A 27,376-nucleotide genomic window follows, 5' to 3' on the forward strand; every position below is an offset into this window, starting at 1 on the left:
GACGTTTTATCAAAAGTAAAATGACAAAAACGGAGAGTCATTTTATGCTATGCGAGGGTTGATCGCTTAAAGCCGAGCTCTGCTTAAAATTAGCTAAAATTATCCTTTTAAGCAATATTAAGCAATTTTGTTTGTTAAACTGTGCTGGGCGTGAGCAACGGGATAATTTGCTCATGTTGTAGGTTCGATGTTATTGTTAACTGGGGCCTATTATATTATATTAATTTGATTTTATTGAACATATTTATGTGCAATTTAATGGTACGGTTTATGTTAAGAAAAAACAAAGTTAAAAAAAACATGCATTCATATGCAGTATATGTAAAAATCACCAGACTTGAGCAATCTGGTAGCAATAGTGTCACGGAAAGTCTCGTGAGCGTGCATGGACCATCAGATTTCCGACCGATGAACACCAGTTGGGACAGTTATGCGTGAGGTTGAAGCACTTTTTTTCTGTTCTGTGGGTTATTAAGGATCTTATGGTTACATCAATGTTGTATAGTGGTCTATATAATATAGCCTTGGATACAACATTTGTCTTTGCATGTGTGGCGAAATGATCAGCTGCTCCGTCTCGTTATCGTCGCACCACCTCTTAGGGCCATCCTTCAGCCAGACCCACAACGGGAGTTGGGCGGGAGAGCGAGAACAGGTGCATAATTAATAAGCCTCATTTAGTCGGCGGTGAATGAAGCACACCTGATGGGAATAATGCTTCATCGCCGCTGTCTTTAAAACGCAGAGCACACCACTTCACAGGTAGCCAGCGTCAAATCTCCATGTGTGCACACACTGGCATCCTCGCACACCCAGGAACAGAGCTGGGAGTGTTCGGAGCTGCTGAGATGGTGTGCTGCCGGACCCATTCTTCGGTCCCCGAATAAGTGTCCCCGGGGGTGAACTGCTCACGTTGCCGCTGATGGGCTAGATGCCAGGCCGCCTTCCCCTCATGCTTGCAACAGGCCTTGGAAGACAGGCCGCCAGTAATGCCGCCACCCCTCCTGCCGTGGTCCTTCGAGGGGAGCGTGAGTGGCCGATTGACCCAACTCGTGCCTGGGCCTTCCTATGGACACCACCCCACCCTTTCACGGATCCCCGTTCACCGCAAGGATGTCAGATTGCCCCTTTATTATGAACTCTATTCCCCCTTGGACACTATGTTACCACTTTTGGACATTTTACGTTTATTATTATTTCTAATAAATGCGTCTCCGAGGCTTGACACCACACTCACCGTCTGTCTCTTGCTCACCCTGCCACACATGTCAATATGTCACACTTTAATGTAGGTAAAATGTTTCTCTCCAAGTGGAATGTTAATTGGCTGGGGCACCCTATAAATGTAGTAAGGTTGTATCTTTTCTTAAGCATTGATAGTATTCCTTCAAGAAATGCACTTTTCTTCACAGGAAGCTGAAAAACTTGGCAAGGCATGAGGTGGGAATGTGTTTTTTTGAGCTGGTTTGAGAAAGAGCAGGGGAGTCATCATGTTGATAAGTAAACATTTACAATTTTAATGCCTCAAACAGATTAAAGATAATTTAGGAAGAGTCATTATAGTGTTGTCTGAAAAACAGTGGAAAATCTGATTTTGGCTGATCTTGAGGGTAAGTTACAAGCAGCTGGGATCTTTCATGGAACAGTATGGTTTTGGGTGGAGACTTCAATCTTTTAATGGATCCGGTCCTTGATCATCAAGATGCAAAGGTGCGTAGACCCTATAGAGCAACATTGACACTACAGAGGATGTGTTAAAATCTTAGTCCCCAATTGGGAAGATTTTAGTTTGGTGTGTTTAGAGATGTTGCTTCATACAGAGTAAAGATGGTGCTTTAATACATCCCTTCTTTGAGACCCAGCATTTCAACAAATGTTAATGCTTATGTAGAAACCAATTGGTCCTCAGTGTCCTCTGTGGGTTTGGCATGGGAGGCACTTAAGCCAGTTCTCGCAGTGCACGAAGAGTCTGTGTATTATTCCTTGTTGATTCAGAGTCTTGGCGATATGGCCTTAACTGCTCTTTAGAGGTTATAGGGAAGATATTTGACCTTGGTAGGATGGGGAGTGGGAAAGAATTTGAACAAACATTTAAAACTATGTCTGGGGATGCAAGGGTACGCCTTATTCAGTTTAAGATCTTGCGTCATTTCTACTGGACTCCCTCTAGATTGTTTAGACTTGGTTTTAAAGATACACCAACCTGCTGGCAATGCCAGTTGAAGGATGGTGACATGGTCCATGCTCTGTGGTTCTGCACTAAGATACAAGAATTCTGGGTAAGAGTCCAGAATTGTATCTGTGAGGTTTTAGATACTCAAATTTCATTCTGCCCCAGACTATGTGTATTGGGTTATGGGGCGGTCATTAAGTAGGTGAGTAGGTGACAAATATACAAAAAGGGGGGAAATAATGGGAGTTAAGTTGATTCTGTGAGTTCATATAAAAAAGTTCATATAAAAAATAAATAATCTGACTAGAATAAAAAATTGGGGGAAAAAGCGAACACTCCATGGTGCATAAAAAAATGCAACACTCCTGCATGAGATGCAATGCAACAGTGATCGAAGGCTTTAATTCAGTTGGATTAAAAAGCTAATTTCTTGGCCACCGTAACTCAGAACATTTTATGCCAGCACCACACATTGGATTTTTCCAGTGTTATTCAGGTGTGAGCTTCATTAACATAATCGCTGGTCAGGTGGAGGGAGACAAATTGCACATTGCTGTCTGTCAGCAGGAGGTCGTTCTGTGTCCGGGACAGGGTGTTGTGTTCTATCAGAAAGACTCGAGATTATTGGAATTAATATGAAAGAATAGATTCTTATCATTTGGCATAAGCCCCATCCTACGCTTCAGCGTGCCAATGCTTGCTTGAACCATGCAAATCCCGTCGGAGGCGATGTGGAGCCTGCCCAGGATGGGACCTAAACTGGTAGTGGTAAATGGTCTGCACTTATATAGTGCTTTTTGAACCATAGAGGTTACCAAAGCGCTTTACACTGTGTCCGAATCACCCATTCACACCCACACTTATACGCCAATGGCAGCAGAGCTGCCGCGCAAGGTGCTAGTCTGCCATTGGGAGAAACTCGGGGTTCAGTGTCTTGCTCAAGGACACTTCGGCATATGGAGTCGTGTGGGCCGGGAATCGAACCACCAACCCTACGATTAGCGGCCGACTCGCTCTACCACCTGAGCCACAGACGCCATGGTGTGGTCAGGAGGGGGGTTAAAACACGGAAGTATGCGAACAATGAGTGGCAGCTTGCAGGCTTATAAAGAGGATGCCTGATAGAATGAATCCCGAGATCTTCCTGCTAGAACTACGCTTTCGCTTACATTTCTCGTCAAGCGAGCAAAAGCACTTTTTACTGAAGAACTGACAAGATATTAAGCTGATATGAACGTTTTCATCGCACTCAACTGCATATCATTCACCACACATTCTTGCCATTTTTATGGCATCTGAAAGCGGACACACAACAGTCTGTTTCGATCGAATTTCTTCACTCACTGAAAGCTGCAGATGGACTTACACGTTCTTCGGCAAGCCTCGAGGGGATAAATACCCAATCACGCACTTTCACAAGGTGAAGTTACTCCACGAATTCGTCCTAAGGGCATTTTCACACCTGGCTCGTTTAAAGCATTCATTTAAGAACCTGGTGGGTTTTCTTCCTTGGTTCGGTCCGTATAGGCATATATGAACATATATGGCATATATGGCTTGCACCGAAACAATCGATCCGAGACCACCTGTATAGAGGAGAAATCTGTACTTCAGCTCATCACTAACTCATAATCATTTACATTTATGCATTTGGCAGACGCTTTTATCCAAAGGGACTTACAGAGCACTTATTACAGGGACAATCCCCCCCGGAGCAATCTGGAGTTAAATGCCTTACTCAAGGACACAATGGTGGTGACTGTGGGGATTGAACCATCAACCTTCTGATTACCAGTGATGTGCTTTAACCCACTACGCCACCACCACCACTCACAACTAATCAAAACCCCAATATAGCTTTAGGCGGCTATTTTACATAGGTTGATCTTCATTATCACTTCTCTCTTTGTATAGTGGCAGAAAAGACACAGTTCGGATGGCATCAGCAACTTTTTGACAGATCAAACCGTGGCTTCACTCTTTCTGTGTGCATGTGTGTATGTGTATGTGTGTATGTGTGCGGGCACGAGAAGGAGAGAGAGAGAGAGCTCTGTGACTGCAAGAACAGGTACTTTTCAATGCAGAATAATGCAGAAGCAACTAATGATGGATAAAAATAACCACAATGGAAATGTTGCAGTTTTAGTCTGTTTTAAAATATAACCTTGTGAAAGCGAACAGATCCATGAAGAAAGTGCAAAACTGTAACTATTCTAGCTCCTGTTTCAGAACAAATAAAGCAGGCTTCATGTCTGAAAACACCCTAAATCACTTTATTATAATTGTTTATGCTCACGCGGTACTCCTGTTGTTATTTCGGCGAGCTCCAAAGGACAGGGATTGAGAGAGAGTTGCGGTGAGTTGGTATGTCTGTCGCCCCCTCAACAGGGCTGGACTGGAAAGAGAAATCGGCCTGAGGTTCTACATAGCAACTGGCCCAACAGATGAGCGGGGGGGGGGGGGCTGTGTTCACTGTCCTTTTTCTGCATATTGTGGCACCGTTTTGTGGTCCATTCTGCATAACGCACGGCTCATTTTAGCTTATCACGGCCCGTTTCGCAGCCGGCACACTTGTCCGCTAGGTTCTCCCGATGGCCATTCCGCCCCTGAACGGCCCCAAAGTACGTCGGCCCACCGGGAAAATGCCCGGTATGGCAGATTACTTGTACTGATATTCCTTAAAGCTGCGAGATGAGAAACACACTTCAGCTTTACTGTCTTTTTACTTACTGACAAAGACAAAAAGTTGTTTTTTATCACTGGTGCAACAAAATGAAGAGCAAAGGGAGCAGATTAGTTGTCTAATTGCTGTTTATCTGTGTATTTAATTACTCTTGTTCCATCAAAGATAATAATGGGAAAAGTATTTAAGTCACACAACCCTGTCGCCTCATAAAGTGGCTAAATGAAGATTATTTTCTTCCTGGAAAGCTTAATCACCGTTCATCTTCAACAGTACAAAAATAATGCAAGTATAAACTTAATTGTACATTCAAAATTAAAAACGTCAACCCTGTGTGATCTATCCCAAATTATCTTCCACCATCATTTTTAATTGCCGTGCTTCTTAAAAGTCGGGGCTCAAAGAAAATCCTGAGTTTCTCTACAGGTAATTATGTCACTGTGGTGGCATTCATGTGCGCTCAACTCGTAAATACAATCATTCTGGCATGACTTGAAGGTAGCACGAGTCTGTGGTACTATAACTAATAGCAGCAGAGTGAGAAAAGCTCTCCTGGGGTCATTTTAGAAGAGCTCATTCAGTGGGCGAGTAATGTGACAATGTTCAATTAGATCTCAACAAGCCTTGCTAATGTGCTAAAGTTCAGTGCTAGCATGTGGGAGTGCCAGCGTATCCACAGAGCTGCATTAACAGCCATTACTAACATAAAAACATGCTTGAGTAATATATATACATACCTATGGCTGAAAAGAATATTAGCCGTATAAATGCATTTTAATGCTGTGGTCTTTTCAGACTGTTAGGATTCAATGATGCACACTGTTAAGTGCACTTTGGAAAGATCAGTACATAAGGTCACATCATATTTATGGTATGTACTTTACTGGAAACTGTATAATCGTCACACGCTTGGTCTTTCAAATTACTTTTTTTACAAAGTACAACCCTATAAGGCAAAACTGGTGTCATGAACGCATACAGTACAGTGCTTTATGCAAATTATGCGTCGCTTATCGAATCGATACGGGACACGATTTGTCCTGTATTTAAGCAGGTCAGATGGCGTCACGGTGAAATCATTCCAGATTGCTAATTTAACACAGATGGGCCTATGGTGGGTAAAGGACCATCCGAAAAGTCCACAACTGGTGGTAAAACTGTGGAGTCATAAAGACAAGTACAGGTGAAGGAATAAAAACATGCGTATGAACCAACCAATATGTATACATAAATAAGATAAAAGGAGACAAATATAAAAAAATAAATATATATTTTTAACATATAAAGATGTTTTTTTTTTAATACATCAGAGGTCAGGAAAGTTCTAATTTCAGAATATATGAAAGTGCCCCCCACTAATTTAAGTATCCCTTATTTTAATACTTCAAAAGTGGCAACCCTATTTGGGATAATAATAACCACCTAGCAACCACCCAGAACACATAAGCAACTGTATGGCATCCACCCAGGTCACCCTAGAAACCACAAAGTAATGCCCTGGCAACCGTACACCTAGCAACCACCCAGAACACATAAGCAACTGTATGGCATCCACCCAGGTCACCCTAGAAACCACAAAGTAATGCCCTGGCAACCGTACACCTAGCAACCACCCAGAACACATAAGCAACTGTATGGCAACCACCCAGGTCACCCTAGAAACCACAAAGTAATGCCCTGGCAACCGTACAGAACACCCTAGCAATATGGCAGCGTGGCAAACTATACCCTATTTAGGAGGGATTCAGCCTCCCTAAAAACCTGTGACTGTGCAATCAGCATGCAAGAGTTTTACACAGCAGTAGCCGATACGATACACTTGTGTGAAGCGCGAGACCGCTTTGGTGGCTTTTCCTACTTGTAAAAAACAGACTATAGTGCCAGCCAATGGTTTTGGAGTGCGGGTTGTAAAGGAGCATGTCATTGGTTTGACCCATTGAACCTTGTCGCTACAGGTTGCCAGTGGCTGGCGGTTAAGCTGTGTTCACACTGCCAGCGACCTTGTCGCTACAGGTCGCCAGTGGCTGGCGGTTAAGCTGCGTTCACACTGCCAGCGACCTTGTCGATACAGGTCGCCAGTCGCTGGCAGTGTGAACGCAGCTTAACTGCCAGCGACCTTGTCGCTACAGGTCGCCAGTCGCTGGCAGTGTGAACGCAGCTTAACTGCCAGCGACCTTGTCGCTACAGGTCGCCAGTCGCTGGCAGTGTGAACGCAGCTTAACTGCCAGCGACTTTGTCGATACAGGTCGCCAGTCGCTGGCGGTTAAGCTGCGTACACACTGCCAGCGACCTTGTCGCTACAGGTCACCAGTCGCTGGCAGTGTGAACGCAGCTTAACTGCCAGCGACCTTGTCGCTACAGGTCGCCAGTCGCTGGCGGTTAAGCTGCGTGCACACTGCCAGCAACATTCGCGCGAGAGAGCGACACGCCCACATCTGGTCGACAACGGTCGCGACAGCTAGTGTCGCTGGAAGTCGCTGTGCTCTAATTGAAAATGAATGAGATGGTGTTGCTGTCTCGCGCGATGTCGCTGGCAGTGTGAACGCAGCTTTAACAGTCAGTCAATCAGACTCTGTCCGATGGAGAAGACTAATTATGACATCATTCGGTGTAATTAATATCAGGCTGATCTCAACTGAACTAAATGCTCAAAAACTTAAAAAGAATGCATGAATTACCTTTATATAACCATATTTTAAACCATAAGAAAAATGCGCATTCTTGTGCATTCATATTATTTCCTAGAGATGCCAAAAAGTCCAAATGTAAAAATGTCAGAATGTTGTTACATAAAAGTTTTCATGATAATTATGTGAGTGTGGCAACATGTTTGTGATCACTTCTATGGCACTTTGGGCTCACGTGTGGACTCGTGTGCTCTTCAGGACTCGTAACCCGCTCCTTTACATCACAAGCGCAACACTCCATCAGTCGAACTACCGTGCAATTTAACCACACTCGAACAAGCTTGTAAATGTAGTTGTTTGTATAATGCAAACATTCAAATGAGTCATGCACTATTGTAAAAGTGTCAGATGTCATTATATAGCAACAGGGCGAAAAAGTAAGTGTTTATGAGCTGATAATCTGCCGTTTTACTTGTGATTTGTATGAAAGTAAATGAAAGTAATTGTTGTTGCAAGTGTTCATTTGACCAGGCTGATACAGGAACACCTGCTACCTTACTCTTCAACGTTTGTTTTAAGAGTCTATATGTCACAGTCTATACACTGATCCTCTATTGATGTTAAAGCATAAAGTATTCTCACAGCGCTGAGAAGTAAATCCAGGAATTACTAAAACTGTCACGGCCATCGTGTGAAGCTTCCAGGAAGTTCAACTGACTGTTACAGATTAGCATTTTTAGCGTTAAAGTTTTAGAAGAGTGTTTGGAGGTAAACATGATACTTTCTCACTGTGGTAATCCTGTTACACCGATGCTTAGTCACATTAGTCATCCTGAGAGATAGATAGAGAAATGTCATATGAGGAACGCTCGTATTGCAGCCGTGAATAATCGCCCTATAGTCAAAACCTCACAAAATTCAACATACTCGCTCAATTACACTCTTTGTCAATGTGACATGTCTGCGTTTGATGAATGCTATGGCCAACTAGCAATGAAGGTTTGTGATGGCTTTATTGAGCAACAAAGAAAGGGTTTATTTTTACTAGTTTTTGCCGAGATGAACACTAGTCGACTGCGGAGGTCTGAGAGGGTTTTATATCTATTTGCACGTATAAGCTTCATATCCTTGCTCATCTTTCATATATATTTTACTGTCTTCTTGTATACCCCTATAAAGCACTAAATATAATATACTGTCAGACTAAAGATAGTTCAAACACGAGATTGTCATTGAGTCTAAAGTCATTTTTATGTCGTTCCAAAAAAGGAGATGTTTAGGAGAATGTTCACACTGCTCTTTTCCATACAAGTGGAAGAGAACAAGGACGGATGTGATTGAGCTCCAAAAATGACAAAAAAGCACTATATAAGTATCATAAAAATGTATGTTATTTCATAAAGTGTTCATTTGATTTGATTGTAATATTTCAAGTCTCAATACACAATAACCAGTGACACTAGTCATCAATGCTATACTGAAGTACATTCATATCACAATGTATCCAAACGCAAATTATATTTGAGAAATGCAGAGGAGAGAAAGATTATCAGTGAATAATGACTTACATTTTTGTCTGTTCGTCTGTTGGTTGATTACGAGATATATCAAGATTAACAGTTTTTAATGAAAACTGATTCAAAAACAGAATGGATTGATGAAAGAAAGAAGGACGGATGAAAATATATTGCCAGTGAAACTGTTGCTGCTACACTACATCTGTCATATTGCACATATTACATTTAATATTCATATGCATACTTTGTACATATAGTATGTTTCTCTTTCCCCTATTTTATTGTGTATTTTATTGTTTTTAAATGGGCATTTAAAAAAAAATACGAATGTTATTGTGGTTTTACTTCTATTTCTACTCCTTATCTATATAAAGTATATATATAATCATTATAGTAAACTGTGGGAGGTAAGAAAAGAAAGAAAGAAAGAACAGATGGATGAAAGAAAGAAAGAAGGATGGAGGGAGGGAGGAATGAAAGAAAGAAAGAAAAGAAAGAAAGAAGGATGATGTAAAGAAAAATGAAAGAAGAATGGATGGATGGAAAGAAAGAAAAAAGAAAAGATGGATGGATGAAAGAAAGAAAGAAAGAATAAGAATGATGTAAAGGAAAAGGAAGGGAGAAAGAATGGATGGATGGATGGATGAAAGAAAGAAAGAAAGAAAAAAGAAACGATGGATGGATGGATGGATAGATAGATAGATAGATAGATAGATAGATAGATAGATAGATAGATAGATAGATAGATAGATAGATAGATAGATAGATAGATAGATAGAAACAAAGAAAAAATAAAAAATGGATGGATGGAAAGAAAGAAAAAAGAAAAAATGGATGGATGGAAAGAAAGAAAAAAAAGATGGATGGATGAAAGAAAGAAAGAAAGAATAAGAATGATGTAAAGAAAAAGGAAGGAAGAAAGAATGGATGGATGGATGGATGGATGGATGAAAGAAAGAAATAAAAAATAAAAAATGTATGGATGAAAGAAAGAAAGAAAACCAGTCTCATGTAACAAGATGATAAAGCGTGTTCACCTCATATAGCGGTTATATAGTGGTTATACAGCGGTTATATAGCGGTTATATAGCAGTTATAAAGCGGTTATATAGCAGTTATATAGCGTTATATAGCAGTTATATAGCGGTTATATAGCGGTTATATGGCGGTTATATGGCGGTTATATGGCGGTTATATAGCGGTTATTTAGCGGTTATATAGCAGTTATATGGCACTTATTTAGCGGTTATATAGCGGTTATATAGCGGTGTAATTCTAGTTGTTATTTAATGATTTAGTGTAAATGTACACAATAATGTTTTGCATCACTCTGGACAAGAACCGCCTACACAGGAAATGTCTGAATGACAGGCAAAGTGACCAACCACATTTTATATGTGTGACCTTTAGGAGCAGGTTTATCTGAAATACTTGATATCACAAAAATAGAAAGAAACACTGATCTATACTGCAACATGTTTCTACCGTCAGATGGACAAAGAGGCTTTATTAAAGGATGCATCAGTTAAAACTAGATTTGACCCAAGAGCAAAGCTGAAGCTCATGTGTGAGTGTGGTAAAATGCTGTTACTCGTTTCATTTTCATCTTAAGAGGGTGTTTATATAGAAGTCTTAAGAACGCAGCAGCAAAAAAAAGCCTGAGTAATTACACAGATCACTGTATGATACATAAAGGCTTTGATGTACAAAAAACAAATTGACAAACATGCAGCAAACGGACCTCAAATCAATCTATGAAATGACCCCTTGAATAAAGAGATACAAAAGAAGCATTGTTTACCTGCGGAAGCCTCCTGTAATGGTGACAGTGGCAGAAGAGTTGACACTGGTAACAGCTTCCTCTACTATAATCTTCAGTGCATCGGCCTCTGACCTGCTCACAGGTTTACTGATGTCTTCATAGAACATGAACCCTGAGAAGAGACACTGAAAATAATGACTGGACAACTAACAAATGAATGGATGAAAAACTATGTCCACTAGATGTAATACAAGACACAACCAGGTATGTCTCAACTTGGTGTGTAGCTTCATACTGTCCACACGTGTGAGAACAGTTCCTGCTGTGGCGTAAAGTGTTATAGAGTGTTAGAAGTGAATTTGCAGCTTCGACACTGAAGCTCTACCAAAAACAGTCAACTGTTTAACTATCAAGTGCTTTTTGGCAACACATTTCTCGCTAGAAATCTTTCAATAAAGTCTGCTTTTATGGTTCAAGTATGAAGAGCATTAATTGCAGTTGTCACAGGCTCTTAAAAACCTCTATTAGGTGTTCAGCTCCTGCACGTGTCCCGGTGCTGTTAATCTTCTATGACTTACAAAACTGAGTACTGTGGTGTTTTAGATAGCAACGCAATGGTCCTGAATCATTACCTTATTTATATACCATGTATTTACATGTTAAAGACATGGTATTATCATGGTAAATAAATGTTACATGTGCACAAATCTTTGTATTGTGATTGTATATGTCCAAAAACATGGTATTATGATGGTACATGTGCCATAAACATGGTATTACCATAGTACATGTGCCAAAAACATGGTATTACCATGGTACATGTGCCAAAAACATGGTATTATGATGGTATATGTCCAAAAACATGGAATTATGATGGTATATGTCCAAAAACATGGTATTATGATGGTATATGTCCAAAAACATGGTATTATGATGGTATATGTCCAAAAACATGGTATTATGATGGTATATGTCCAAAAACATGGAATTATGATGGTATATGTCCAAAAACATGGAATTATGATGGTATATGTCCAAAAACATGGTATTATGATGGTATATGTCCAAAAACATGGTATTACCATAGTACATGTGCCAAAAACATGGTATTATGATGGTACATGTGCCAAAAACATGGTATTATGATGGTATATGTCCAAAAACATGGTATTACCATAGTACATGTGCCAAAAACATGGTATTACCATAGTACATGTGCCAAAAACATGGTATTATGATGGTACATGTGCCAAAAACATGGTATTATGATGGTATATGTCCAAAAACATAGTATTATGATGGTATATGTCCAAAAACATGGTATTACCATAGTACATGTGCCAAAAACATGGTATTACCATAGTACATGTGCCAAAAACATGGTATTACCATAGTACATGTGCCAAACACATGGTATTATGATGGTATATGTCCAAAAACATGGTATTACCATAGTACATGTGCCAAAAACATGGTATTATGATGGTATATGTCCAAAAACATGGTATTACCATAGTACATGTGCCATAAACATGGTATTACCATAGTACATGTGCCAAAAACATGGTATTACCATGGTACATGTGCCAAAAACATGGTATTATGATGGTATATGTCCAAAAACATGGAATTATGATGGTATATGTCCAAAAACATGGTATTATGATGGTATATGTCCAAAAACATGGTATTATGATGGTATATGTCCAAAAACATGGAATTATGATGGTATATGTCCAAAAACATGGAATTATGATGGTATATGTCCAAAAACATGGTATTATGATGGTATATGTCCAAAAACATGGTATTACCATAGTACATGTGCCAAAAACATGGTATTATGATGGTACATGTGCCAAAAACATGGTATTATGATGGTATATGTCCAAAAACATGGTATTACCATAGTACATGTGCCAAAAACATGGTATTACCATAGTACATGTGCCAAAAACATGGTATTATGATGGTACATGTGCCAAAAACATGGTATTATGATGGTATATGTCCAAAAACATAGTATTATGATGGTATATGTCCAAAAACATGGTATTACCATAGTACATGTGCCAAAAACATGGTATTACCATAGTACATGTGCCAAACACATGGTATTATGATGGTATATGTCCAAAAACATGGTATTACCATAGTACATGTGCCAAAAACATGGTATTATGATGGTATATGTCCAAAAACATGGTATTACCATAGTACATGTGCCATAAACATGGTATTACCATAGTACATGTGCCAAAAACATGGTATTACCATGGTACATGTGCCAAAAACATGGTATTATGATGGTATATGTCCAAAAACATGGAATTATGATGGTATATGTCCAAAAACATGGTATTATGATGGTATATGTCCAAAAACATGGTATTATGATGGTATATGTCCAAAAACATGGTATTATGATGGTATATGTCCAAAAACATGGAATTATGATGGTATATGTCCAAAAACATGGAATTATGATGGTATATGTCCAAAAACATGGTATTATGATGGTATATGTCCAAAAACATGGTATTACCATAGTACATGTGCCAAAAACATGGTATTATGATGGTACATGTGCCAAAAACATGGTATTATGATGGTATATGTCCAAAAACATGGTATTACCATAGTACATGTGCCAAAAACATGGTATTACCATAGTACATGTGCCAAAAACATGGTATTATGATGGTACATGTGCCAAAAACATGGTATTATGATGGTATATGTCCAAAAACATAGTATTATGATGGTATATGTCCAAAAACATGGTATTACCATAGTACATGTGCCAAAAACATGGTATTACCATAGTACATGTGCCAAAAACATGGTATTACCATAGTACATGTGCCAAACACATGGTATTATGATGGTATATGTCCAAAAACATGGTATTACCATAGTACATGTGCCAAAAACATGGTATTATGATGGTATATGTCCAAAAACATGGTATTACCATAGTACATGTGCCAAAAACATGGTATTATGATGGTACATGTGCCATAAACATGGTATTACCATAGTACATGTGCCAAAAACATGGTATTACCATGGTACATGTGCCAAAAACATGGTATTATGATGGTATATGTCCAAAAACATGGTATTATGATGGTATATGTCCAAAAACATGGTACTACCATAGTACATGTGCCAAAAACATGGTATTATGATGGTACATGTGCCAAAAACATGGTATTATGATGGTATATGTCCAAAAACATGGTATTACCATAGTACATGTGCCAAAAACATGGTATTATGATGGTATATGTCCAAAAACATAGTATTATGATGGTATATGTCCAAAAACATGGTATTACCATAGTACATGTGCCAAAAACATGGTATTACCATAGTACATGTGCCAAACACATGGTATTATGATGGTATATGTCCAAAAACATGGTATTACCATAGTACATGTGTCAAAAACATGGTATTATGATGGTATATGTCCAAAAACATGGTATTACCATAGTACATGTGCCAAAAACATGGTATTATGATGGTATATGTCCAAAAACATGGTATTATGATGGTATATGTCCAAAAACATGGTATTACCATAGTACATGTGCCAAAAACATGGTATTACCATAGTACATGTGCCAAACACATGGTATTATGATGGTATATGTCCAAAAACATGGTATTACCATAGTACATGTGCCATAAACATGGTATTACCATAGTACATGTGTCAAAAACATGGTATTATGATGGTACATGTGCCAAAAACATGGTATTATGATGGTATATGTCCAAAAACATGGTATTACCATAGTACATGTGCCAAAAACATGGTATTACCATAGTACATGTGCCAAACACATGGTATTATGATGGTATATGTCCAAAAACATGGTATTACCATAGTACATGTGCCATAAACATGGTATTACCATAGTACATGTGCCATAAACATGGTATTACCATGGTACATGTGCCATAACATGGTATTACCATGGTACATGTGCCAAAAACATGGTATTATGATGGTATATGTCCAAAAACATGGTATTACCATAGTACATGTGCCATAAACATGGTATTACCATAGTACATGTGTCAAAAACATGGTATTATGATGGTATATGTCCAAAAACATGGTATTACCATAGTACATGTGCCAAAAACATGGTATTACCATAGTACATGTGCCAAACACATGGTATTATGATGGTATATGTCCAAAAACATGGTATTACCATAGTACATGTGCCAAAAACATGGTATTATGATGGTATATGTCCAAAAACATGGTATTACCATAGTACATGTGCCAAAAACATGGTATTATGATGGTACATGTGCCATAAACATGGTATTACCATAGTACATGTGCCAAAAACATGGTATTACCATGGTACATGTGCCAAAAACATGGTATTATGATGGTATATGTCCAAAAACATGGTATTATGATGGTATATGTCCAAAAACATGGTATTATGATGGTATATGTCCAAAAACATGGTATTATGATGGTATATGTCCAAAAACATGGTATTATGATGGTATATGTCCAAAAACATGGTACTACCATAGTACATGTGCCAAAAACATGGTATTATGATGGTACATGTGCCAAAAACATGGTATTATGATGGTATATGTCCAAAAACATGGTATTACCATAGTACATGTGCCAAAAACATGGTATTATGATGGTATATGTCCAAAAACATAGTATTATGATGGTATATGTCCAAAAACATGGTATTACCATAGTACATGTGCCAAAAACATGGTATTACCATAGTACATGTGCCAAAAACATGGTATTACCATAGTACATGTGCCAAACACATGGTATTATGATGGTATATGTCCAAAAACATGGTATTACCATAGTACATGTGTCAAAAACATGGTATTATGATGGTATATGTCCAAAAACATGGTATTACCATAGTACATGTGCCAAAAACATGGTATTATGATGGTATATGTCCAAAAACATGGTATTATGATGGTATATGTCCAAAAACATGGTATTACCATAGTACATGTGCCAAAAACATGGTATTACCATAGTACATGTGCCAAACACATGGTATTATGATGGTATATGTCCAAAAACATGGTATTACCATAGTACATGTGCCATAAACATGGTATTACCATAGTACATGTGTCAAAAACATGGTATTATGATGGTACATGTGCCAAAAACATGGTATTATGATGGTATATGTCCAAAAACATGGTATTACCATAGTACATGTGCCAAAAACATGGTATTACCATAGTACATGTGCCAAACACATGGTATTATGATGGTATATGTCCAAAAACATGGTATTACCATAGTACATGTGCCATAAACATGGTATTACCATAGTACATGTGCCATAAACATGGTATTACCATGGTACATGTGCCATAAACATGGTATTACCATGGTACATGTGCCAAAAACATGGTATTACCATGGTACATGTGCCATAAACATGGTATTACCATGGTACATGTGCCAAAAACATGGTATTACCATGGTACATGTGCCATAAACATGGTATTACCATGGTACATGTGCCAAAAACATGGTATTACCATGGTACATGTGCCATAAACATGGTATTACCATGGTACATGTGCCAAAAACATGGTATTACCATAGTACATGTGCCATAAACATGGTATTACCATGGTACATGTGCCATAAACATGGTATTACCATGGTACATGTGCCAAAAACATGGTATTATGATGGTACATGTGCCAGAAACATGGTATTACCATGGTAAATGTTTAAATAATGGTTTACCATGGTACATGTCCTAAAAACATATTATGATGGTACATGTCCAATATAAACTGGGTGAACTAGTATTTTGCTTTTGCTTCATGAAATCACCAGATGTTCTGAAAACATCTTCATTTGACAAGTACAGTCCAGCTAGTGTTTTAATCTTTACTTTAAATCATTTAAATCCTTTTCTCATGAGTTAGTACAGAGACAAAGTCCTTGCTGGGAAAATCATGGCTTTTATTTCATTCATTTATTAAAGTCTTACATTTATAATTGTCTTTCACACCAAATACAACGTTAAACGTCATCATAAACATCAGAACCACACAGCCAGTGAAATCACTACAAACACTGAAGCTGCAATCTGTACAGCCTTACACTCCACTGGAAATCTCCCAAATCCAATCTGCATAATTGTTTGAAGCCGCTGTGTTGTTTATAAATCAGCAGGTCCCAAACGAGCGTCCAAAGTTAACGGTAACAGTGGCGGAAAATGAAAAGGCCTGACGACTGAAAAAAGTTGAGAAGTGCAACAAACTCTGCATCATTAAACTTTCATCTTATAGCAGATTTTCCAAACAATCAGTAATTAACAAGCAAGTTCTAGATCATAAATCTATATTAAGACTTGAGATGCTACAAGAACAAGTAGTGTGAACAGGTCAGATAAGGTAATCGCTTTATAAAAGGAACAATGAGATTGCATTACAATTCAGAAATGAGATAACAGCGGAAACATGGTTGGCCTTTCGGTGTCTGGCCTTTCCCCAGATTTGATTGATGAGTTATGAATGTGTAACCAAGAAAGCTGTCACCGAATGCTATAAACCACCTCCTCGAAGCTCCCAAGAGGGTTTTCTTTAATATGGGTATTCCCCAACAGACGTAATGTATCGATGAGCAGATTTATTTTTCGAGGGGTTTTGTGTACCACACAGACAGAGATGACAGTGCCGCTGCACAACAGGTAAACAGAAGAGTAATTTTAGCAAATTAACCAGCCAGAAGCCAATGGTTCCAGATACACAACAGCCTGCAGACCAGCAGAGAGCAATAACACCAGAGAAATGACCAGCCAGTGACAACTGCACTTTGACAGGAACATTTAACATATTTTCACCATGCTGTTACTTTAAAGAGGAGAGATGTGGCTTAATTTCAAACACTTGTGAGCAGATGTAATGGGTTCTGTGAAAACAATTATTGGCTACCTTCACTGACAAAATGTTCTAAAAACATGGTATTACCATGGTAAATGTCCATTATGTATGTTAGGCCTATTACCATGGTAAACTACCAACAAACATGGTATTACCATGGTAAATGTCCAAAAAAAAATGGCACATTGGTCACTGTCCAAAAACATGGTAAATGTCCAAACATGGTATTATCATGGTACATGTCCAAAAAACATGGTATTATGATTGTAATTGTCCAAAGAAAACATGGTATTATCATGGTACATGTCCAAAAAACATGGTATTATGATTGTAATTGTCCAAAGAAAACATGGTATTATCATGGTACATGTCCAAAAAACATGGTATTACCATGGTAACAGTAAAAAAAAAAAACATGATATTACATGATGCATATCCCAAAAATATGGCATTATGATGGTAACTGTCCAAAAACATGGTATTACCAAAGTACATGTCCCAAAACATGGTATTATGATGGTACATGTCCAAAAACATGGTATTATGATGGTACATGTCCAAAAACATAGTATTACCAAAGTACATGTCCCAAAACATGGTATTATGATGGTACATGTCCAAAACATGGTATTATGATGGTACATGTCCAAAAACATGGTATTATGATGGTATATGTCCCAAAACATGGTATTATGATGGTACATGTCCCAAAACATAGTATTACCAAAGTACATGTCCCAAAACATGGTATTATGATGGTACATGTCCCAAAACATAGTATTACCAAAGTACATGTCCCAAAACATGGTATTATGATGGTACATGTCCCAAAACATGGTATTATGATGGTACATGTCCAAAAACATGGTATTATGATGGTACATGTCCAAAAACATAGTATTACCAAAGTACATGTCCCAAAACATGGTATTATGATGGTACATGTCCCAAAACATGGTATTATGATGGTACATGTCCAAAAACATGGTATTATGATGGTATATGTCCCAAAACATGGTATTATGATGGTACATGTCCAAAAACATAGTATTACTAAAGTACATGTCCCAAAACATGGTATTATGATGGTACATGTCCAAAAACATGGTATTATGATGGTACATGTCCAAAAACATGGTATTATGATGGTATATGTCCCAAAACATGGTATTATGATGGTACATGTCCAAAAACATGGTATTATGATGGTACATGTCCCAAAAACATGGTATTATGATGGTACATGTCCCAAAACATGGTATTATGATGGTACATGTCCCAAAAACATGGTATTATGATGGTACATGTCCCAAAACATGGTATTATGATGGTACATGTCCCAAAAACATGGTATTATGATGGTACATGTCCAAAAACATGGTATTATGATGGTACATGTCCCAAAAACATGGTATTATGATGGTACATGTCCCAAAACATGGTATTATGATGGTACATGTCCCAAAACATGGTATTATGATGGTACATGTCCCAAAAACATGGTATTATGATGGTACATGTCCCAAAAACATGGTATTATGATGGTACATGTCCAAAAACATGGTATTATGATGGTACATGTCCCAAAAACATGGTATTATGATGGTACATGTCCAAAAACATGGTATTATGATGGTACATGTCCCAAAACATGGTATTATGATGGTACATGTCCAAAAACATGGTATTATGATGGTACATGTCCCAAAACATGGTATTATGATGGTACATGTCCCAAAAACATGGTATTATGATGGTACATGTCCCAAAAACATGGTATTATGATGGTACATGTCCCAAAAAACATGATACATGTATTATGATGGTACATGTCCCAAAAACATGGTATTATGATGGTACATGTCCAAAAACATGGTATTATGATGGTACATGTCCAAAAACATGGTATTATGATGGTACATGTCCCAAAAACATGGTATTATGAGGGTACATGTCCCAAAAACATGGTATTATGAGGGTACATGTCCAAAAACATGGTATTATGATGGTACATGTCCAAAAACATGGTATTATGATGGTACATGTCCCAAAAACATGGTATTATGAGGGTGCATGTCCCAAAAACATGGTATTATGAGGGTACATGTCCAAAAACATGGTATTATGATGGTACATGTCCCAAAAACATGGTATTATGATGGTACATGTCCAAAAACATGGTATTATGATGGTACATGTCCCAAAACATGGTATTATGATTGTACATGTCCCAAAACATGGTAATATGATGGTACATGTGCCAAAAACATGGTAGTACCATGGTACATGTCCCAAAACATTGCATTACAATGGTACTACATGTCTAAAAACATGGTATTACTATGGTACACATTTGTCAACATTAAATGTATTTGTATTGCATTTTACTTCCAAAGGGGGACACATTTTAGAGTGAAAAGGGATATTCAATGACAGGACTTTTTTATTCATTTGAAACTGATGGCATATCTCTTCTGAAGACATGGATTCATCCACTTTTATGATGCCTTTATGTCCTTTTTGGAGATTTGTTGACTTAATTGACCTCATTGACTTACATTGTCTGGACATAAACACCTCATACATTCTTAAGAATCTCTGTGCTCCGTAGACATAAAAGTATTATGAGTTTAGGATGCTATGAGGGCGAATTTTCATTTTTGGGAGCACTGTTCCTTTAATTTTATGCTGACTTAAAAGTCTAAACTCCCTAAAGTGTCTCTGAAAGCATCTCCTCAGAAACACCTGTAGTAGAAAGAGTATTTACCTGCAGTCTGCATCCGGTTCAGTGTGATAGTGGGTTCTGTCAAGACCTGTTCAAATGAGCGGAGTCCTCTATAATACCAGCTCCCAGCTGTTTTAGGTCCAACACCAAAGACACTGTTGAACAACTTACATACAAACAGACACACTAAGTAACAATCATTTCTAACACCTAAATGGTTGCTAATTTCTAAAGTCTTAAAACAGCTTAAAGTAAAATTGACTTTTGATCACCTTCAGCGTTCTATATCTCTCATCATTCAGTATCTCCTGAGCTTTAGATGATGCTCCACATTCAATGATGTCCTATGAAAATAAAGACATGGAAATGTTGTGTCACTGCTATAAAGTCAATTTCAGTTCTACACATCGGTGAGTTGTCATGATTAAACACAGTCTCTGTGAGGCTGCACACAAACACATCATCCCAGTTAATTACCTAATTAACTCTAATGAAACGCTCATTGCTTTGTCTCCCATTGCTCTCGCTCTCTTGTGAAGATGCTTTGCAAGCTGTCTCACAAATCAGTTTTTTCTTTATTTATTTTATTAGTCACATTCTGAGTGTTTTTGTTTCACAGTGTATCACTGAAAATGTCAATGAGGATGTCACTCTTGGTGCATTGACGGTGGTCACGCTACATGCGTGAACGAAGGCCGTTTGGTATCATTGACGTCTTCACACGCTCAGTTTGAATATGCGTAAGTGCGAATGAGATTTGAGAACAATGCATGAACAAAAAACAATCATTCTGTGAATGATTTCAATTTGGCCTAAAATTGACTGTTCCTGACACAAAGCTATAATATGTAATGCTGCAACAACTAATATCGATAACATTGTTAATAATCGATAATAAAAATAACTGTCAGCAAATGTTGTTATTGATTAGCTGAATATAGCTGTCACTTTAAAGTGTTGAAAAATCCAGTTGCATGCTTGAACTCATTTTAAAAATGAGCACTTGTGCCATTTAATGTGCTTCACTTACATTTGGATAATATTTTTATATATTATAATGTATCCAAGTCATGCACATTTTTCCATTTTGCAAAATTGTTGTCTTTAATGCAAATGAGGAACATTCCGGATTCAAGATCAAGCTCAATCAACAGCATTTGTAGCTTGATGTTCATTATCACAAAAATACATTTTGACTTGCACGTCCTTTTCTTTCGATAGAGCACAAATCTGTGCAACAGTGAGTTACTTCCAATGCAAGTCAATGGGGTTTAATCTGTAAACATTAAAATACTGTTACAAAAGTATAGACACAAGACGTAAACAATACGTGTGTTAACATGATTTTACTGTCATTAAATCACGCACTAATCTTTTCTGTTTCATTTTACAATTTCGTTGTCTTGACAACGTAACACTTTAAACCCTAAAACGACCTTAAAAACGATGATTTAAACAAATGTACAGCCCAATTGATACTTGAGTACATGTGATTTATACTGTAACATTTATATTTAAAAAAATTTGTAAACATTATAGCATGCAATCCTTTGTGTTATTTGTTTTATGTTTGTTTGTTTGGTTGTATTTTTTATTTTTATGTTTTACATAAAATACAGGAAATTTATTTAGGCTATTTTATATGATCATTTAGTTGCAGCACTAGAAAATGCTTATTGATTCTGGAGTCATATGAAGTGTTTGTTGTTGTTGTTGTTTTGTTGTTGTTTTTTTAGCTTTAAAGCTGACATGAGGGTGAGTAAACAATAACAGAATTAAAAATGTTTGAATTGCCTGTTGTCGTTTAAGCTGTTAAAGGGACAGTTCACCCCAAAATGAAAATTATCTCATCATTTACTCCCTCATGCCATCCCACATGTGTGTGACTTTCTTTCTTCACCAGAACACAAATTAAGATTTTTAGAAGAATATTTCAGCTCTGTAGGTCCATACAATGTAAGTGAATGGTGACCAGGCCTTTGAATTACCAAAAAGCACATAAAGGCATCCAAGTAATCCATAAGACTCCAGTGGTTTAATCCATGACTTCAGAAGTGATATGATAGATGTGGGTGAGAAACAGATCCATATTTAAGTCCTTTTTTACTATACATTTTTCTTCCTCCCAGTATGTAGTGATATGCACAAAGAATTTGAATCACCAAGAACAAAAGAAGAAGAATGTGAAATTGGAGATAATAGTAGAAAAGGACTTAAAAATGTATCTGTTTCTGACCCACACCTATCATATCGCTTCTGAAGACATGGATTAAACCACTGGAGTATGCATTACTTTTATGCTGCCTTTATGTGCTTTTTGGTGATTCAAAGGCCTGGTCACCATTCACTTACATTGTACGGACCTACAGAGCTGAAATATTCTTCTAAAAATCTTAATTTGTGATCTGGTGAAGAAAGAAAGTCACACACATCTGGGATGGCATGAGGGTGAATAAATGATGAGAGAATTTTCATTTTTGGAAATACATTCATTCTTTATAGAAGTTTAAATGAGAAAAGAAAATGAGTCAGTTTTATATAGTTATTTGATTTCCGTTTGTGTTTTTAATTCTACAACTTTTAACAACTAGTAAAATTGTTTATTTTTAAATCATCACTCATTCATTAAATGCTGATGTGTCTTTAAAATAGTATAATGTTACATGCTGTTTCTTGTATTCCCCTTGAGTTCCTCTGTCAAATAAACACAAACACTACAAGTGGAAATCTTTAGGCACTTTTGCATTTCAATATTTCTACAACAGTTCAAACCTTTGGCGAATCATTTGATAAAGTACCGCAATGCATCAGCAAATCTATCTTTTCTGGACAACTAACTCACACATCATCCAAACACATTCCCAACCAAGATTATCAATTTTTTCCCACTATATAATATGAAAACGTTAGTGTATATTTTCCTGAGGGCTCAAGCAACAAGCAAGAGAGTCTGAGAGAGAGAGAGAGAGAGAGATGGATATGTTATCAGAGGTTTCGGGCATCCCCGGGCTGATACAACACCTCTATGATGGCATTGCTGTATTCTCCCAGGCCGGGCAGGTGCTGCGTGTCCTCCGGGCGTTTCAGGACGACAGGGAGACTCTTGAGCACGGACGCAGCTCTGCGGAACGCCAAACTGGAGCCCTGATTCCCATTGACCTCGAAACTCTCCGCCAGCACCTCCAGTGCGTCCTGCAGTACAGAGACAGTACAGAATGACACCAGCAGACAGACGCCGGACAGCCAGAGATGGAGTGTGAAAAGCGTGAGTGAGGAAAAGTGGAAAAGGTCAAATAAAGGGCAGAGGGAGAGAGAGACACATGTTGAGCAAAACAATCAGAAAAGATATGGTCATTCCTACTATGACCCTACAAAATAAGAGTTCATCGCCATTTTAAATGGTTTAAGATGGTCTCCAGACCAGCTGAAAAGTGCCTAAAACCCCTCTAAAACCTGCCAACAGACCAGTCTGACCAGGCGAGAGACCAGCTAAAACCAGCTTACCATCTGCTGCAGGTTTAATTGTTGTTTTTTCAGCAGTGTGCTTAAAAATCTATAATAATATAATGAAATGCTTTCCATTTATACTTTGTATAAACATTTTAACTTTTATTCTTTTTGTTATATGAAGGTCTCGTTAAAATTTATTTGGAAACCTTTTACCCTACCTTCATCGCTTATTTTTGATACTTCTCAAAATGCATTTTATATTTCTTGCCATATCTTTAATAATCAAGTTACAGTTAATAGTTTAAGTCACTCAGCTTCATCTAAACTTATTATAGAAAGTCTATATAGCAACACTGCAGAGTTGAAAAGGAACAGCATTAACAGAATGATGTGATAGTGAGAAATAAAGTGTAGAGAGAGTAAAGATATCCATCCATCCATCCATCTTCAACCGCTTATCCGAAGTCGGGTCGCAGGGGCAGCTGCTCCAGCAGAGGGCCCCAAACTTCCCTATCCCGAGCCACATTAAACAGCTCTGACTGGGGGACCCCGAGGCGTTCCCAGGCCAGTGTGGAGATGTAATCTCTCCACCTAATCCTGGGTCTTCCCCGAGGCCTCCTCCCAGCTGGACGTGCCTGAAACACCTCCCTAGGGAGGCAGCCAGGAGGTATTGCCCCAAGTGAAGGAGTTCAAGTACCTCGGGGTCTTGTTCACGAGTGAGGGGACAATGGAGCGGGAGGTTCGGGGCAGCGGGGGCGGTATTGCACTTGCTCTATCGCACTGTTGTCACGAAAAGAGAGCTGAGCCAGAAGGCAAAGCTCTCGATCTACCGGTCAATTTTTGTTCCTACCCTCACCTATGGTCATGAAGGCTGGGTCATGACCGAAAGAACTAGGTCGCGAGTACAAGCGGCCGAAATGGGCTTCCTCAAGAGAATGAGAAACAATCTTCTGTTAGGCTTTTATTGCAAATTTTTCATCACTTTGAAGCACTTTTTAAGCAACCAGTGAGGTCTATAATACCTCAGAACTATCCGTTAGCATTCCCATTTATTTTAATGTAAGTTGTCCAGCTGGCAGTTAACCCCTACATTTACATTTATGCATTTGACAGACGCTTTTATCCAAAGCGACTTACAGTGTACTTATTACAGAGACAATCCCCCGGAGCAACCTGGAGTTAAGTGCCTTGCTCAAGGGCCCAACAGTGGCATCTTGGTGGTGCTGGGACTTGAACCCCCAACCTTCTGGTGAGTAACCCTGAGCCTCAACCACTGAGCCACCACTGCACCGGTTTAAGGTACCATAAAAAGCCATGTGACTACAACATGTGGCTTCTGAAAGTTCTTGCAATATTTACGTCCTTTTTTACTATAAATTCTCCTCCCTGCCCAGTAGGTGGCGGTATGCAGAAAGAATACAAATCGCCAAAAACAAAAGAAGAAGAACGTAGAAGTGAAATTGGAGAGTTATGGTAAAAAAAGGACTTAAACATTTATCTGTTTCTCACCTACACCTATCATATCCACAACACCTGTTCCCTTGACCCCGTTCCTTCCCACCTTCTCCAGGCCATCTCTATGTCTATTCTACCTGCACTCACACACAAAATTAACACATCTCTACTTACAGGCACTTTTCCCACTACATTTAAGCTGGCTTGTGTAACCCAGTTGCTGAAAAAAACCTGCACTTAACCCCACACAAGTAGAAAACTACAGACCAGTCTCTCTCATTCCATTCATGGCGAAAACACTTGAAAGGGCAGTTTTCAATAAAATTTCTATGTAACTCTCACAGAACAAGCTGCTGGATGACAATCATCGGGCTACAAAAGTGGACACTCCACCGAGACTGCCCTGCTGTCTGTCTCTGAGTCGCTGAGACAGGTGAAAGCTGGATCCAGATCATCCGTCCTGATTCTGCTGAACCTTTCTGCAGCCTTTGACACAGTCAAACATCATATCCTACTGTCCACCCTCTCTTTGCTGGGCATCACAGGAACTGTGATTCATATATCTCAGGTTGGTCCTTCAAGGTAGACTGGAGTGGTGAGGTATCCAAGCCACATCAGTTACTTTCTGGTGTATCTCTGGGTTCAGTGCTTGGGCCACTTCTCTTCTCTATATACATAACATCACTGGGATCCATCACTGCCGGATGATGCACTTTTCAAATTCAAGGCTCTAATGCTGGTATACAGAACAGTCACTGGGTCTGATTTAACCACTGTTGTATGGATTACTTTTATGCTGCCTTTATTTGATTTTTGGGCTACAAAGTTTTAGACCCTGTTGACTAGCATTATATGGAGGTCTATGCTGATATAGTCTTCTAATATCTTTGTCTGTGTTCTGCTGAGGAGAGAAAGTCATACACATCTGGGATGGCATGAGGATGCGTAAATGATGAGAGAATTTATATTTTGGGGTGAACTATCAGTGGCAGAAAAGCCTCTTGTTCGGTAGGGAAAGGAGGAAGCAGAAACCGGGTTAACAATCAAAAAGACTTTTAATAAACACAACACAACATAACACTGCTTTCCAGCATCACACAAAAGCATTCACACACAAACAGTGCTGCGTGTGCCTCTCTCACTCTAACTGGCGTCCCCTGCTCCTCTTAATCCCTCTTCCAGCTGATTGAGCTGATTCAGTGCCAGGGGTCCATGGTTACGGCCCGGCCACACCCTCCTCCTCGTCACATACCCCCAATGCCCGATTCAGGCCAGGGAAGCCCCCATCCTGACTTACTCCCCCCTCCCTTCCTGGAGGGGAGGTGTTGCCCTTCGGCTATCTTTCCGCTGGCCGGTCTTCCCCGCCTCCTGGGAATCTGAGTAGGATGAGGGGAGGGAGAGCCCGAGAGAGCGAGAGGGGAGAGAGTGAGGAAAAATAAAAAAACTCTGGTTCCCAAGCACACTGCCACATGGACCTCAGCTAGCTGCACTGCCTCAGCAGCGGCTCCTCTGCCCTCTGGCAGATGGCAGTGGATTCCACCGCCTCATAGCGGACAACAGCATGCTCCTCTACCCCCTGGCGGACAGCAGTGGGCTCCTCTGCCCCCTGGCAGATGGCAGTGGATTCCACAGCCTCATGGCGGACAACAGCATGCTCCTCTACCCCCTGGAGGACAGCAGTGGGCTCCTCTGCCCCCTGGCAGATGGCAACGGGCTCCTATGCCCCCTGGTGGACGGCAGTGGCGAGGAATGCATGATGGGGTGTCTTCTTCCAATTCTGGGTTTTGGCACCGGTGTGGTATACCAATCGAAAAATACTTTTAATAAACAAAACACAACATAAAACTGCTTTTCAGCATAACACAAAAGCTCGTCACTTTAACTATCACTTTAAGATCAGACTCAAACAAGAATTCTACCAAAAAAACATAAAACAATTTGTCCAGCACACAATTATGACCATTATGTTTTTTCAAAGGCCAAGTGATCTTAAGGCGCTCACATAAACAATGTCGAGCGTGATCTGGAGGATGCATTTGTACTCTAAA

At 38.9% G+C, this 27,376-nt stretch overlaps 1 protein-coding gene across 1 annotated transcript in view; it reads right to left on the reverse strand.

Annotated features, from left to right (window-relative positions):
• Nucleotides 1–27,376, reverse strand: part of LOC127617585 (DNA nucleotidylexotransferase-like) — a 144,573-nt gene that overhangs the window by 88,985 nt on the left and 28,212 nt on the right. Inside the window, exons 4-7 of the mRNA XM_052089569.1 lie at nt 23,445–23,615; nt 20,696–20,767; nt 20,466–20,589; nt 10,802–10,934 (exon numbers count right to left, since the gene is read on the reverse strand). Of these exons, the coding sequence (XP_051945529.1) occupies nt 10,802–10,934; nt 20,466–20,589; nt 20,696–20,767; nt 23,445–23,615 (500 nt within the window). The remainder of the gene's footprint in view (nt 1–10,801; nt 10,935–20,465; nt 20,590–20,695; nt 20,768–23,444; nt 23,616–27,376) is intronic.

The sequence above is a fragment of the Xyrauchen texanus genome, chromosome 24 (assembly GCF_025860055.1).
Source record: "Xyrauchen texanus isolate HMW12.3.18 chromosome 24, RBS_HiC_50CHRs, whole genome shotgun sequence".
In the NCBI taxonomy this organism is placed as follows: domain Eukaryota; kingdom Metazoa; phylum Chordata; class Actinopteri; order Cypriniformes; family Catostomidae; genus Xyrauchen; species Xyrauchen texanus.